Source organism: Oncorhynchus tshawytscha, linkage group LG09 (genome assembly GCF_018296145.1).
Source record: "Oncorhynchus tshawytscha isolate Ot180627B linkage group LG09, Otsh_v2.0, whole genome shotgun sequence".
Taxonomy (NCBI): Eukaryota; Metazoa; Chordata; class Actinopteri; order Salmoniformes; family Salmonidae; genus Oncorhynchus; species Oncorhynchus tshawytscha.
In genome coordinates, this window is record NC_056437.1 from 35,287,389 (window position 1) to 35,301,171 (window position 13,783).

General features: G+C 43.1%; 1 protein-coding gene across 8 annotated transcripts in view; it reads right to left on the bottom strand.

Moving 5' to 3' along the window:
* ncor1 (nuclear receptor corepressor 1) overlaps positions 1 to 13,783 on the bottom strand; it is a 110,833-nt gene that overhangs the window by 27,506 nt on the left and 69,544 nt on the right. For all 8 annotated transcript variants that reach the window (XM_024431758.2, XM_024431755.2, XM_024431754.2 and 5 more), the window contains 4 exons: positions 8,911 to 9,041; positions 7,499 to 7,809; positions 3,291 to 3,374; positions 152 to 288 (listed from right to left, as the gene is read on the bottom strand). In XM_024431758.2, coding sequence (XP_024287526.1) covers positions 152 to 288; positions 3,291 to 3,374; positions 7,499 to 7,809; positions 8,911 to 9,041 — 663 coding nt within the window. The remainder of the gene's footprint in view (positions 1 to 151; positions 289 to 3,290; positions 3,375 to 7,498; positions 7,810 to 8,910; positions 9,042 to 13,783) is intronic.

Here is a 13,783-nt window from a genome sequence, read left to right on the forward strand (position 1 = left end):
TATTCATTAGGCACTAAACTGAAGAAAATTTCCAGAAAAGGGGAGGGATTCCCTGGACTTGTCCTGACGACAAGATATGCTTATTTTTGCTTGCCATTGCAAATAGTTTTAAAACAACCCTGATATTTAATTGTGTTGAGTATTGCTGTACCTGCTTGTGTTGCTGGAGCAGGTTGTCCAGGTTGTGCCGTCTCTTGTAGTTGAAGTAGAAGTTCTTGCACTGAGCCTCGCTCTTGGTGCCCACCATCTTGGCAATGGCTGGCCAGTTACGCCCATGCTCCACAAGGCCTGGCAGAGGAGAGAAAAGAGACTGGGTTGGGATCTGAACCTATAACTGACCCAGATTTAGCCTAATCATTGAATATTAACCTACTACTGAGTGACACCGCCTCACCTGGTAAAACCATTAACTACTGATCTCTCTTGTTCACATGCCCAGTTGTACAGTCACCCCAATGATCCTTGCTGCCATGGCCTGGAATTTTGCCACACCTTGACCAGCACTAATCTAATCAAACAATCAGCTTTGATGAAGTCTTAATAAACTGTTTAAGACAGACAGACTGCGCTTTCAGAGAGGTGCATTGGACTGGAAGACCGACAGCGGATTACCTTTGACATTCGGGTGTCTCTTCTCCCTCCCTCCCTCTTTCTCCACTGCACCGTTGAGCTAAAGGACACGGGCACTTTGACAAATCACCTCAGACTGGAGCCCAGTAGAGGACAAAGGCAAATTACAATACCATCTAAGTGAATGAGGAGACCGAGGACACTCTTGACAGAACATTTATTGAAACATTTGGAGTCACTTGTATAGAGACTTCCATGTCGAAGTATCGGGTGAGGAGTACTTCAGGCTCTTTGACTGTAAAAGAGTCTCATGATCTGGTTTGATATTTAGTAAGAGTTCCTCACAGTCCCCTCAGGAATAATAAAAAAACTACACTAGCCCATTGAGAAAATATACTGTATAATACACCTATAATACATGTATGCAACATTGGCATCATCCATCCACCCTAAAACACACCTGTTCACATCACTTACTTAGTCATTGTAGAAAGTGTCTTTCAAAAAACTTAAGTTGTGTTGTTCACAAATATGACTTGTTGCAGTTGGATTGATCCCTAGTACTCATCAAGTGGCCTACCACCACAACAGCAGTACAACACCAAGACCAAATCAGCCAACCCCCTCCTCACATGTCCAAACCCTGTAACAGCTTACATGAAGATGGAGCGGAAAAAACATAGAAGAAAAAAAGTTAAGAATAAGAGGGGGAAGGCCCCTCTATGACCCATCCAGCAGTAAACTCAACATATACAAAGCTGAAAATGAAGGGGAAAAATGAAGCAGAACACAGTGCCAGAATCTAAAGACGTCATGTACACCATGTCTCCGTCAGGCAGCCCAATTAATAAAAGTGCTCCTAACAAATATACGTCAGCTTTTAAGAGCTCCCCCTCGGTCCCATGCTTCCCATCCGGAACAGTTTGTGCATATACTATGACAACATTTTGAGACGTTTTTGTTCCTTTTTCTGGCTGTTCATGCACACAAAATCTTTTCTCAAGGCAAGCCTAAGTTCGGTAGCCAAAGTCTACAACCCTTCGGTGATTAGTCAACAGTACGGATTCTTCAGTGAAGTGTTTGTCATTGAACGAGAGACTAATCGTTTTCATGCAAAAAAAATTAAATTAAATAACTTGAGAAATACCTCCCCAAACATCTTAGATGTAAAATTGCTCGACTAACAGCTCCTTGGCAAAAAATGACAAAATTAACGACATATTTCTTGAGTCATCCTAGATTAATTCAGACTATGTTGAGGAAGTGTATATTGGCTAGTGTCTGAAGAAGGGTACTATTGCTGCTTTTTTCAAGTTCTTCAAGCGAAGGTCTTTTAACCTAAGCTAGCATATGGAATTGTTTTAAGAAGGTCACCAAGGATCATTTAAGCGATTTGATTGAATTTTAAGACCCCTTGAAGTATAGAACAATTATTATTTGATGAAACATTGAATTTGACAAACGCATTGAACAACAGATTCACCACATGGAACAACAGAAGTGCCTGTCCTGTATTTAACCCCTTATTTTTGGCACTAAACCATCTCCATTATTATTCCTCCATTCATTTTTTAAAACTGGTACCGGGGGACCTTCAGAAGAGGCTTGTGGGCATCCTTTCACCTTTCCACAGGGGCGTCATATTTCTGTGTGGGCCAAACTGTTTGGATACTACAGACAGAAGATGGCAGATTAGCTGTACCGGCTTCAGAAGGCACTTGTTGGGGTAGAGCAAAATGGAGAACACTATCATGAGTCTCACATCCATCCATATTTGTAGGCCAAACCGTTCAGACGATTTAATGAGAAGAACAATTTTTGGGATGTCTCATGGTCTGACAAACACTGCTCCAGCTCTGCCACCTTTCATCCGCAGATGTGGAAGTGCGACATCGACAGATGCAGTGGATTGAGATGCATCCGATGCAAAAAAAAAAAAAAAGATCTCTCTAGCTTAAAATGTATGGATTTTTATGTAATTTAAAAAAAAAATGCTCATTAGATGTCTTTGGGGCCACGGAAATCAACTGTAGGGGGTTAAGGGAGTATGTGAGCATACTCATTCGGCTAAGCCCCAGCCGAACCGAAGCATACAGAAGACTTAAGTCTCTCTCTCTCCACCACAGACTACACTGAGAAAGCTAGAGAACTGGCCTGGCTGGGAGGTAGCTATTGCCGATGGGGGTTGGGGTTATGGGTCAATCACGCATGGACGAGTGTGTGACGCAACTGGCAAAAGCTGAAACGCTGTGGTGCGTCCACATTCAGTAACTGCATGAAATGAAGCACTCAAATCTCAAAAAGAGTTGTTTTAGATAAAAAAAGGCTTCAATGTAGAGCAACTTCAAAATAAGTCCTGATCCAGAAGCCTGACTGTGTTTTTGTGAATAATATGATCTTTAGAAGAAGCCCAAACTGTCACGCTCTGTCACAGAGCAGAGGCATTGCAGTTAGATATCAGAAAAAATATCCTTGCTCAAACCACTCCGTCCTGCTTCCCCCTTAAAGTCTCCACCAGCCAGGGGAGTGTCTGAGAGTGAGAGCTTGTATGGGAGCAAATGATATATATATATATATATATATATATATATATATATATAAAAGAGAGAGATCAAAGGAGAGAGAGAGAGAGATCAAACGAGAGAGAGAGAGGGTTGAGAGTGAAAGAGTGCGAGGGAAGGAGAAAAACGGTAAATTAAGAAATAAAAACGAAACGCTACCTTTTTTGGCAACCTCCATCTCCTCCTCGGTCCAGCGAGAAGTCTCACCGGTTTCAATGTTCGCGGCGGCAGCAGTTTCTAGTGCTAAAGTCACAGAGAGAGAAGAGAAAGCTCCATATTAGCCCACAGAGATAGTAGTGTAGCTCAGTCCACTTCTCAGCAGTCTCCTTCTCACTGCTGCTAATCAAATAATCTGTTTACATTCAGAGGCTCACTGCTGAGGCCTGCACCTCACACTCTCTCTTTCCCTCTCCCTTTCTCGTGTTCTCTTGCTCTTTCGCTATCTCCCTCACAACTAGAACGACCCCCTCCTCCTGTCCCTCCCTCTTTCCCTCACAAGGGGAGGGCCCCATGTCAGCTGATCTGACTCCAGACAGCGGAGAAGTAGAGAGATGCACCTCCCACCCTCCAACCTCTTTGGGAAACGGCCTTGGACAAAGACAAACAGACAGACGGAGAGAACATCCCGACAACAGAGACAGACAGACTGACTAAGTAACCACTCCTCTCACTGCCACTTATCTATTAACCACAAACACACGTCTCCCTCAGTATCAGCCTGTCCACACTGACCCCTACCTCCCCTTCACCCACAGCCAAATTCACAGAACAACAAACTGAATAAGGGAGGATGGGCTGATGGAAGCTGGGGCTGAGAGGGAGAGTGAACCCTGGCCCACTACTCCATGGGACCCATAGAGATTGCGTAAACCTTTTCCACATTCTGTTGTGTTTGTTGCGTTACAGCTTGCATTTAAAATGGATTAAATTTAGATTTTGCGTCACTGGCCTACATACAATACCCCATAATGTCAAAGTAGAATTATGTTTTTACACATTTTTACAAATTAATTAAAAAATGAAAAGCTGAAATGTTTTGAGTCAATAAGTATTCATCCCCTTTGTCATGGCAAGCCTAAAAAAGTGGACTCACTCTGTGTGCAATAAGTGTTTAACATGATTTCTGAATGACTACCTCATCTCTGTACCCCGCACATACAATTTTTTATTTATTTTACCTTTATTTAACTAGGCAAGTCAGTTAAGAACAAATTCTTATTTTCAATGATGGCCTAGGACAAATGGGTTAACTGCCTTGTTCAGGGGCAGAACGGCAGATTTGTACCTTGTCAGCTGGGGGGGTTTGAACTTGCAACCTTCTGGTTACTAGTCCAACGCTCTAACCACTAGGCTACCTGCCGCCCCAATTCTTTAAAGGTCCCTCAGTCGAGCAGTGAATTTCAAACACAGATTCAACCAAAGACCAGGGAGGTTTTCCAATTCCTCGCAAAGGGCATCTATTGATAGAAGGGTAAAAATTCAAAAGCAGACTATGAATATCCCTTTGAGAATGGTGAAATGTTTAATTACACTTTGGATGGTGTATCAATACACCCAGTCGCTACAAAGATACAGGCGTCCTTCCTAACTCAGTTGCCGGAGAGGAAGGAAACTGCTCAGGGATATCACGAGGCCAACGGTGACATTAAAACAGTTAGTTTTCTCCTATCACAGCCATTAAACTCTGAGGATGGATCAACAACATTGTAGTTACTCCACAATACTAACCTAATTGACAGGGTGAAAAAAAGGAATCCTGGACAGAACAAATATTCCTAAACATGCATCCTGTTTGCAATACGGCACTAAAGTAATACAGCAAAAAAGATGTGGCCTTTTAGTCCTGAATACAAAGTGTTTTGGATTTGCCCCAAACGTTACAACACATTACTGGGTACCACTCTCCATAATGTTCAAGCATAGTGGCGGCTGCATCGTGTAATGGGCATGCTTGTAATCGTTAAGGGCTGGGGAGTCTTTAAAAAAAAACTGAATTGTGCTAAGCATGGGCAAAATCCTAGAGGAAAACCTGGTTCAGTCTGCTTTACACCAGACACTTTACACCGGAATTCACCTTTCAGCAGGACAATAACCTAAAACACAAGGCCAAATCTTCACTGGAGTTGCTAACCGAGAAGACTGTGAATGTTCCTGAGTGGCAAAGTTACAGTTACAATCTACTAGAAAATCTATGGCAAAATGGTTGTCTAGCAATGGTCAACTACCAATTGAAAATAATTTTGAAAATAATAAATGGGCAAATGTTGCACAATCCAGGTGTGGAAAGAGCTTAAAGACTTACCTAGACAGACTCACAGCTGTAATTTTAGCCAAAGGTGATTCTGACATGTATTGGCTCAGGGGATTGACACATATCTAATCAAAATAGTGTTTTCTTTTTCATAAATGTTTTACAAATGCTAGAATTTCTCTTCCACTTTGACATTCGAGTGTTTTGTGTAGATTGTTGACAAAAAAAATGACAATTAAATCCATTTTAATCCCACTTTGTAAAAACAAAATTTTGAAAAAGTTAAGGGGTGTGAATACTTTCTGAAGGCACTGTTGCTGACATTTATAGGAGTTTTTTTTTCTCTAGAGAGATCCATGCCTAGACGGCTGCTAGCCAACGGTCTAGGGCCATACATAGTCTGTTAAATCTACTCAACGAAGGATAGCTGAATTACTACTTCTGTCCCATGGCACACTCAACTCACATGTTCGCCTAATCGAAACGCATTCCCCCGTTCCCCCAACATGCCTGTTAAGATCCAGGGAGGTGGTCAGGTTATTAATCTTGCCCTGCTCTTTGAAGAGATATGGCGAGACCGAAATGGCCGCCCATTCCATATATAATGATCTGCTTTTGATCCAGCCCATAGGGCTCTGGTCAATAGTAGAACACGACATAGGGAATAAGGGCCCATGGGGCTCTGGTCAATAGTAGAACACGACATAGGGAATAAGGGCCCATGGGGCTCTGGTCAATAGTAGAACACTACATAGGGAATAAGGGCCCATAGGGCTCTGGTCAAAAGTAGTGCACTGTAGAGAATAAGGGTGCCATTTCAGACGCAGATATAGATTTATAAATACAGAGTGGGAGGCTAAAACAGACTGTCTGACATTCAGCACACATACATCATAAGAAGCTTTCAGAGCAGGACAAGGACTAGGCTGAGGTAGAGCTGAGAGGAGCCATGTCAACGGGTCCATCCTCGACGCCACACTCTATTGTCATGGTGATGATGGCTAGGGTGTAGGCTCGACTCAGACTGAGCCCCCTGGCTGGGTTACACAAGCGAGAGATCGGAGGGATTGGGTTGAGGAGCAAAAACAACAATAACAACAACAACCTGAACCTGGTATGTATTAAGCTAGATGAAATTGCAGATAGAAATGTAATGAATAGAGCTGATTCCTTATTCAACCAGACCATCTTAGTAGTTCTAAACAATAAAATGTATATCTGAACAGACCCCAGTTTTTGCCAGGCAAGCAAGTGCATATCCTATCAGGTGTGTGTGTAAAGGGTGGTGGTGTTTTTCTTGAAGCTCAGTGGCATGACATTTACATTTTAGTCATTTAGCACAGGGGTTCCCAAATGTTTTCACTCAGGCCCGTCTTCCAGCATTGGGGAACATCCTGCGCCTATTTCTATGGGCACAAGCACTGTTCATGACGAACTGTTCACACACCTCGTTGGTAGAGAGAATGTATCATGTTTAAAGCAAATTCTTGCAATTCTATACGTTGTACCATGTCTAATATGTATTCATGTGATATTTGAGTGCCGAAAAAAAATGACAACAATATCTATGGGCTAAAAAAAATGACATGAGCTAGTTGTTCTGGACATTTCTGACAAGTTAGAAATAGCTCTCTAACGTATGCAACAAACATGACAAGAAGAACTGATGATGCACTATCCAATTTAGAAATGTACACCTTGTGAATTCTACCGTGTGCCCCCCCCCCCCGCCGACCCCCTTGGTAACTTGTGAGATTTGTTAATGACAGTTGCACTGTCATACTTTCAAAATTGTTTGGCGAGCTACGCATAGGAGGCCTGCGAGCTACTTGTAGCTGGCGATCGACCTGTTGGAGACGCCAAGTGCCACACACACACACACACACTTGTTCATACCTCCATAGCCGAAGTTCAATACCTCGAGTGGACACAAGTAGAATTGTATTATCTACTCAGTCCCGTTGCCGCAAATACCACATAACCACAAAACTAGTAAACAACCCTAGTAAATGTAAACGTTTCTTCCTCCTTTAGCTGTTTGAGATGCACCTTTGTAAAAAAATATATAGAATTAGGGGATGGTAAAAAAAAAGTGTAGAATGGCTGAGGTGCTTACCTCCTCTGTTAGGGTCCATGGGAGCTCCACCTGGTGCAGTTTTGGTGGGCTCTCTAACAGCCTTCTGTGTAGTAGGCTCAGCTTTGAGGGGCTGAGGAGACTCTGCAGGCAGGACAGGCTCAGGGGCGGAGGCCGGCGGTAGTGGCTCCTCGGTCGCCACAGAGGCAGCCTCGTTGGCCATGGAGCGCGTGGTGATCCTTCCCTTGCGCCGGCCCTGGCTGTTGGCGGTCTTTCTGCCGCGTGGCGTGCTCTGCTCCTTTCCGTCCTCGTCTTCCCCACCGTCACACTTGTCTTTGTCTTTGCCGATGTCCCTGAATGAGATGGGGCCAAAAGGTTTTACCTCACCATAGCATGGCTGGTAGCATAGCATCAATAACACATCATTAAAACTGTGGGTCAAGGGGATTCTGCAGTTTAAAAGCATGAATGACAGTACTGTGATACATTATTAGGCACATTTTGACATTCATTTGTTTTATGTTCTACTCAACTCCTATCCAATGGACATTTTCAGAAACTGTACAAGCCTATTGTTTTGCACAGATGAATGCTTAGGAAAAAGCCATTTGCAGAGTCCCATCAACTGGATTTAAAAGTCAATTTTCATAAGCAGGTTTGTTTTACAGGCACTTGCAACGAGGCTGCCTCTCATTTGGTGGTTGGTAAGGACACGAGTCATGACTAACTGCTGCCCACGGATCCAGCTGGGTAAACAGGCAGGAAGTCATCTGGCTAATGGCTTAGTGTTATGGGGCCAAGATGGCCGCCACGCTCTCCTCCCCTCTCAGAGTCAGCTCTTTCTCAATTCGCCTTTCCTTTCAGCCTTTATCCATCTCAAAATTCATTGGAGAACTTCTGAGGGAAAGCAGGACACAAGTAATCAAGGAAAGACGAATTGAGAAAGGGCCAGAGAGTGCTCGTAAGCAAGAAGTAAATACAGGCCAGGTCAGAGGGAGGAGTACCTTCCTTCCTAGAAGAGCAGAGTCAGTCGACAAGGTCTGATTTCCATTTAGGCCTTGAGGGAGCATTTCAAATACCATTCTGCCTTCCTGCCTTGGTTTTATGGTTTTTCAAACTGCAGGATAGGCGGAACATTGAAAGCAGTCCGTCGGTGGGTGTTATGCTCAGCCTGGCCATCATGCCAGAGAAGGGCAGTGGTTCGCTCCCTCTCGCTCTCCCTCAGTCTCTCCATCTCTAGCTCCGTCCCGCTCTGGTCTGATGTACATTACATCTAAGAGGGATGATGATCCCTGCAACAAGGCTCCAAAATTCCTGTTGCTTCAACTGAAAGCTACAATTTACTGGGAGGTACAGATTCTCCCTCAAAGTGTCAGAGGGGGGTCAGGCCCGAGGCTGACTCTAGCTAGGACTCTAACAGCACACACACACACACACAGCTATTCAAAATTCACCTGGAGTCCTCCTTTTCATCTTTCTCTTCCTCTTCCTTATTCTGCTCGTCCTCTTTTTTCTCCGACTTCTCCAATTTCTCCTCTTCGATTTTGTCGTCTGACTTGTCTTCTTGCGAGGGTCGTGTTATTTGCTATAAGAAAATTTAAAAAATAGCAAAAGGATATACACATTTTAGCTAAATGTATTTTCAGTTGGTAAATATATACCTGCCAACTCGAGAGGATCTCCCTATATGATAACTCTGCTCAACTCTCATGATGTCACAGAGAGCACTCTAGTCTATGCAAAGTCATCATGATGACGTATAGCACCTCGAAGTTCAATCTGGGCCAGAAAGTTTACAACAAAACCTCAAGGCAGCCCATAGGTAATTCACGTCTAGTTTTGAAAAAAACTCTGCCCGTGTTTGAATTCCTATTTAGTGACTGACTGAGTGGGGCTAAAACAGCACGCCATGACCCACATCCCTTTTAAGGCAACAACAACACAATAATGGTGTGCTAGAATAATACCCTGTAGGAAAGGAAGGATTCGGAAGGAAAAATAACTGGCAGTGTCAACAAAATATCAAAGCAATACACTGACTGTCCTATAAAATCACAACAAAAGTCTTAGAGCGACCTAGACATGATATACCATGTCATGGCCTATTAATGCACTCTCCAGCCAAGGGAAGCTACAAATCAAACAGCAGTTAAGTCCATCTGTCCATTCACCTACATTTACTGTTGCAGCAACTGCCCAGCCTACCACTGATGCTAAAAGTTCACTGTGAAAGATGCTAAAAGGTTCACTGTGAAAGACGCTAAAAGGTTCACTGTGAAAGAAGCAGGAGTGGTCTGCGGCTTAATTCTTCAGACTAAAAAGAGAGCAGACTGACTGTCCCACTAAGTGAACAACAGTACAATGTCATAATGTGATAAGTCTAACTTCCCTAGGGTTATTCCCCCGGCATCAGGGCAGTCCAATTTCCTCAAAGCTAGCTAACCAGATAAGAGAAGAAAGGGAACCAGACAGAGGGAAAGTGGAGTTTAACAGCCTGGTCATGCACCCAGTATAGATAAGATTAAGTCTATGACCTCCTTTGATGATCTTCACATGGAGAGGGTGTCCACAGGATCATGATACACATACAAACATCATAAGTACAATCCAGGCCATTGTTCCGCCTGAAGTCAGCCTGTGTAGAAAATCAAAATCCTCACATGACTAAATTAAGAAAATTACAGCAAAATAGATTGGGTGAGTGAGAGGGTGTCCTGGCCCTGAACCCATAACACGACCCGACTAAGCGAAAGCCGAGTTCATGTACTCAATCATATAAGTCATTACGATTTCCCATGATAACTAGTAATCACGTTAGCCTACAGTATGAATGAAGATACTGTACAAACCACACTTTTCTTTTGCAGACACCAAATCAATATAACTTTTGGCTACAAAAGTCAAAAATGCTGATGCACCAATGAGAAGGATCTTAAATGTTGCATTTATAAATACTATACCAAACATTAGGAACAGCATCCCAATACTGAGTTGCACCCCCCCCCAAGGTGTCTAAAGCATTCACAGTGATTCCCATTTTGACTCCAATCTGGGAAAACCTAGGAAGGGGGTGGACCATTCTTGATACACACAGGAAACTGTTGAGCGTGAAAATCCCAGCAGCATTGCAGTTCTTGACACAACATGGTGCGCCTGGCATGTTTGGCCCATTCACCCTCTGAATGGAGCACATAAGGAGCCCATGTCCCAAGGCTTAAAAATCCTTCTCTAACCTGTCTCTTCCACTTCATCTATCTATAACACAGTTAAAGTCAGAAGTTTAAATACACCTTAGCCAAATACATTTAAACTCAGTTTTCACAATTCCTGACATTTAATCCTAGTAAAAATCCCATTTTAGGTCAGTTAGGATCACCACTTTATTTTAAGAATGTAAAATGTCAGAATAATAGTAGAGAGAATGATTTATTTCAGCTTTTATTTATTTTATCACATTCCCAGTGGGTCAGAAGATTACATACACTCAACTAGTATTTGGTAGCATTGCCTTTAAATTGTTTACCTTGGGTCAAACGTTTAGGGTAGCCTTCCACAAGCTTCCTACAATAAGTTGGGTGAATTGTGGCCCATTCCTCCTGACAGCGCTGGAGTCAGGTTTGTAGGCCTCCTTGCGCGATAATGCTTTTTCAGTTCTGCCCACAAATTTTCTATAGGATTAAGGTCAGGGCTTTGTGATGGCCACTCCAATACCTTGACTTTGTTGTCCTTAAGCCATTATGCCACAACTTTATAAGTATGCTTGGGGTCATTGTCCATTTGGAAGACCCATTTGCGACCAAGCTTTAACTTCCTGACTGATGTCTTGAGGTGTTGATTCAATATATCCACATCATTATACTCTCTCATGATTCCATTTATTTTGTGAAGTGCACCAGTCCCTCCTGCAGAAAAGCACCTCCACAACCTGATGCCGCCACCGCCGTGCTTCACAGTTGGGATGGTGTTCTTCGGCTTGCAAGCATCCCCCATTTTCCTCCAAACATAACAAAGGTCATTATGACCAAACAGTTCTATTTTTGTTTCATCAGACCAGAGGACATTTCTCCGAAAAGTACGATCTTTGTCCCCATGTGCAGTTGCAAACCATAGTCTGGCTTTTTTATGGCGGTTTTGGAGCAGTGGCTTCTTCCTTGCTGAGCGGCCTTTCAGATTATGTCGATATAGGACTCATTTTACTGTGGATATAGATACTCCTTTGCGGTTGTTCTGGGATTGATTTGCACTTTTCGCACCAAAGTACATTAATCTCTAGGAGACAGAATGCATCTCCTTCCCGAGCGGTAGGGCGACTGCGTGGTCCTATGGTGTTTATACTTGAGTACTATTGTTTGTACAGATGAACGTGGTACCTTCAGGTGTTTGGAAATTGCTCCCAATGATGATCCAGATTTCAGATTGATGAACCGGAATTCTTTTGATTTTCCCATGATGTCAAGCAAAGAGGCACTGTGTTTGAAGGTAGGCCATGAAATACATCCACAGGTACACCTCCAATTGACTCTAATTATGTCAATTAGGCTATCAGAAGCTTCTAAAGCCATGACATCTTTTTTTGGAATTTTCCAAGCAGTTTAAAAGGCACAGTCATTGTAGTGTATGTAAACTTCTGACCCACTGGAATTGTGATACAGTGAATTATCAGTTAAATAATCTGTCTATAAACAATTGTTGGAAAAATTACTTAGGACATCTATTTTGTACATGACCCAACTGACTTGCCAAAACTATAGTTTGTTAACAAAAATGTGTGGAGTGGTTGAAAAACAAGTTTTATTGACTCCAACCTAAGTGTATGTAAACTACCGACTTCAACTGTATATGTAGTTAGAGAGAGAGAATGCCAAGAGTGTGCAAAGCTGTCATCAAGGCAAAGGGTGGCTACTTTGAAGAATATCAAATAACATATTTTGATTTGTTTAACACTTTTTTTGGTTACTACATGATTCTATATCTGTTATTTCATAGTTTTGATGTCTTCACTATTATTCTACAATGTAGAAAATAGTAAAAATAAAGAAAACCCCTTGAATGGGTAGGTGTGTCTAAACATATTTTTCACATAGTGAATGTTCAAAACACATAAGCATACACATTTAGTGGTAATCCTTTTTGATGCATTCACTAACAGCAGTAGATACTAGATAACAAAACTCCTGGGTCAGATGCAGATCTGGGTCAGACAAGTCCAGCAGAGTGATTGAGAATAGAGCAACATTCTTTATCATCATTGCTGGCAAGGGATACCAGCAACTCCCTCCCTTCCCCTCTGCCTGATGCACGAAAGTGCTGTTCTGGAACAGGTCTGGCTATGCCAAACCAAACATCCCATGCTGGTACCAGATGGGGCTAACGAAGGTCAAAAACCCAATGGTGAGCAGAGGGAATGAATCAGAGCGTATCAGAGAGTCAGAGCGAGCGGGAGAGAGAGTCAGAGTGAGCGGGAGAGAGAGTCAGAGTGAGCGGGAGAGAGAGTCAGAGTGAGTGGGAGAGAGAGAGAGAGTCAGAGCAAGCGAGCGAGACAGACAGAGCGAGCGAGAGAGTCAGAGCGAGAGTGAAAGCGAGAGTCCGAGCCAGAGAGAGAGAGAGTCCGAGCCAGAGAGAGAGTGTTGGATAGAGAAAGTCAGAGTGAGAGACAGAGAGAGAGTGAGAGACGGAGAGTGAGAGAAGGAGAGAGAGTGAGAGCCTTGCCATTGAGAAGGGTAGAACACAGGAAAACCTGTCTCCTTGTAGAGGAAAGGCTGTGTAACCACTGCACAACAGCAGAAACAGAGCTGCATTTCTTGATTTTTTAAAATATTTTTTTTAAATATACACTGCTCAAAAAAATAAAGGGAACACTTAAACAACACAATGTAACTCCAAGTCAATCACACTTCTGTGAAATCAAACTGTCCACTTAGGAAACAACACTGATTGACAATACATTTCACATGCTGTTGTGCAAATGGAATAGACAACAGGTGGAAATTATAGGCAATTAGCAAGACACCCCCAATAAAGGAGTGGTTCTGCAGGTGGTGACCACAGACCACTTCTCAGTTCCTATGCTTCCTGGCTGATGTTTTGGTCACTTTTGAATGCTGGCGGTGCTTTCACTCTGGTGATAGCATGAGACGGAGTCTACAACCCACACAAGTGGCTCAGGTAGTGCAGCTCATCCAGGATGGTACATCAATGCGAGCTGTGGCAAGAAGGTTTGCTGTGTCTGTCAGCGTAGTGTCCAGAGCATGGAGGCGCTACCAGGAGACAGGCCGGTACATCAGGAGACGTGGAGGAGGCCGTAGGAGGGCAACAACCCAGCAGCAG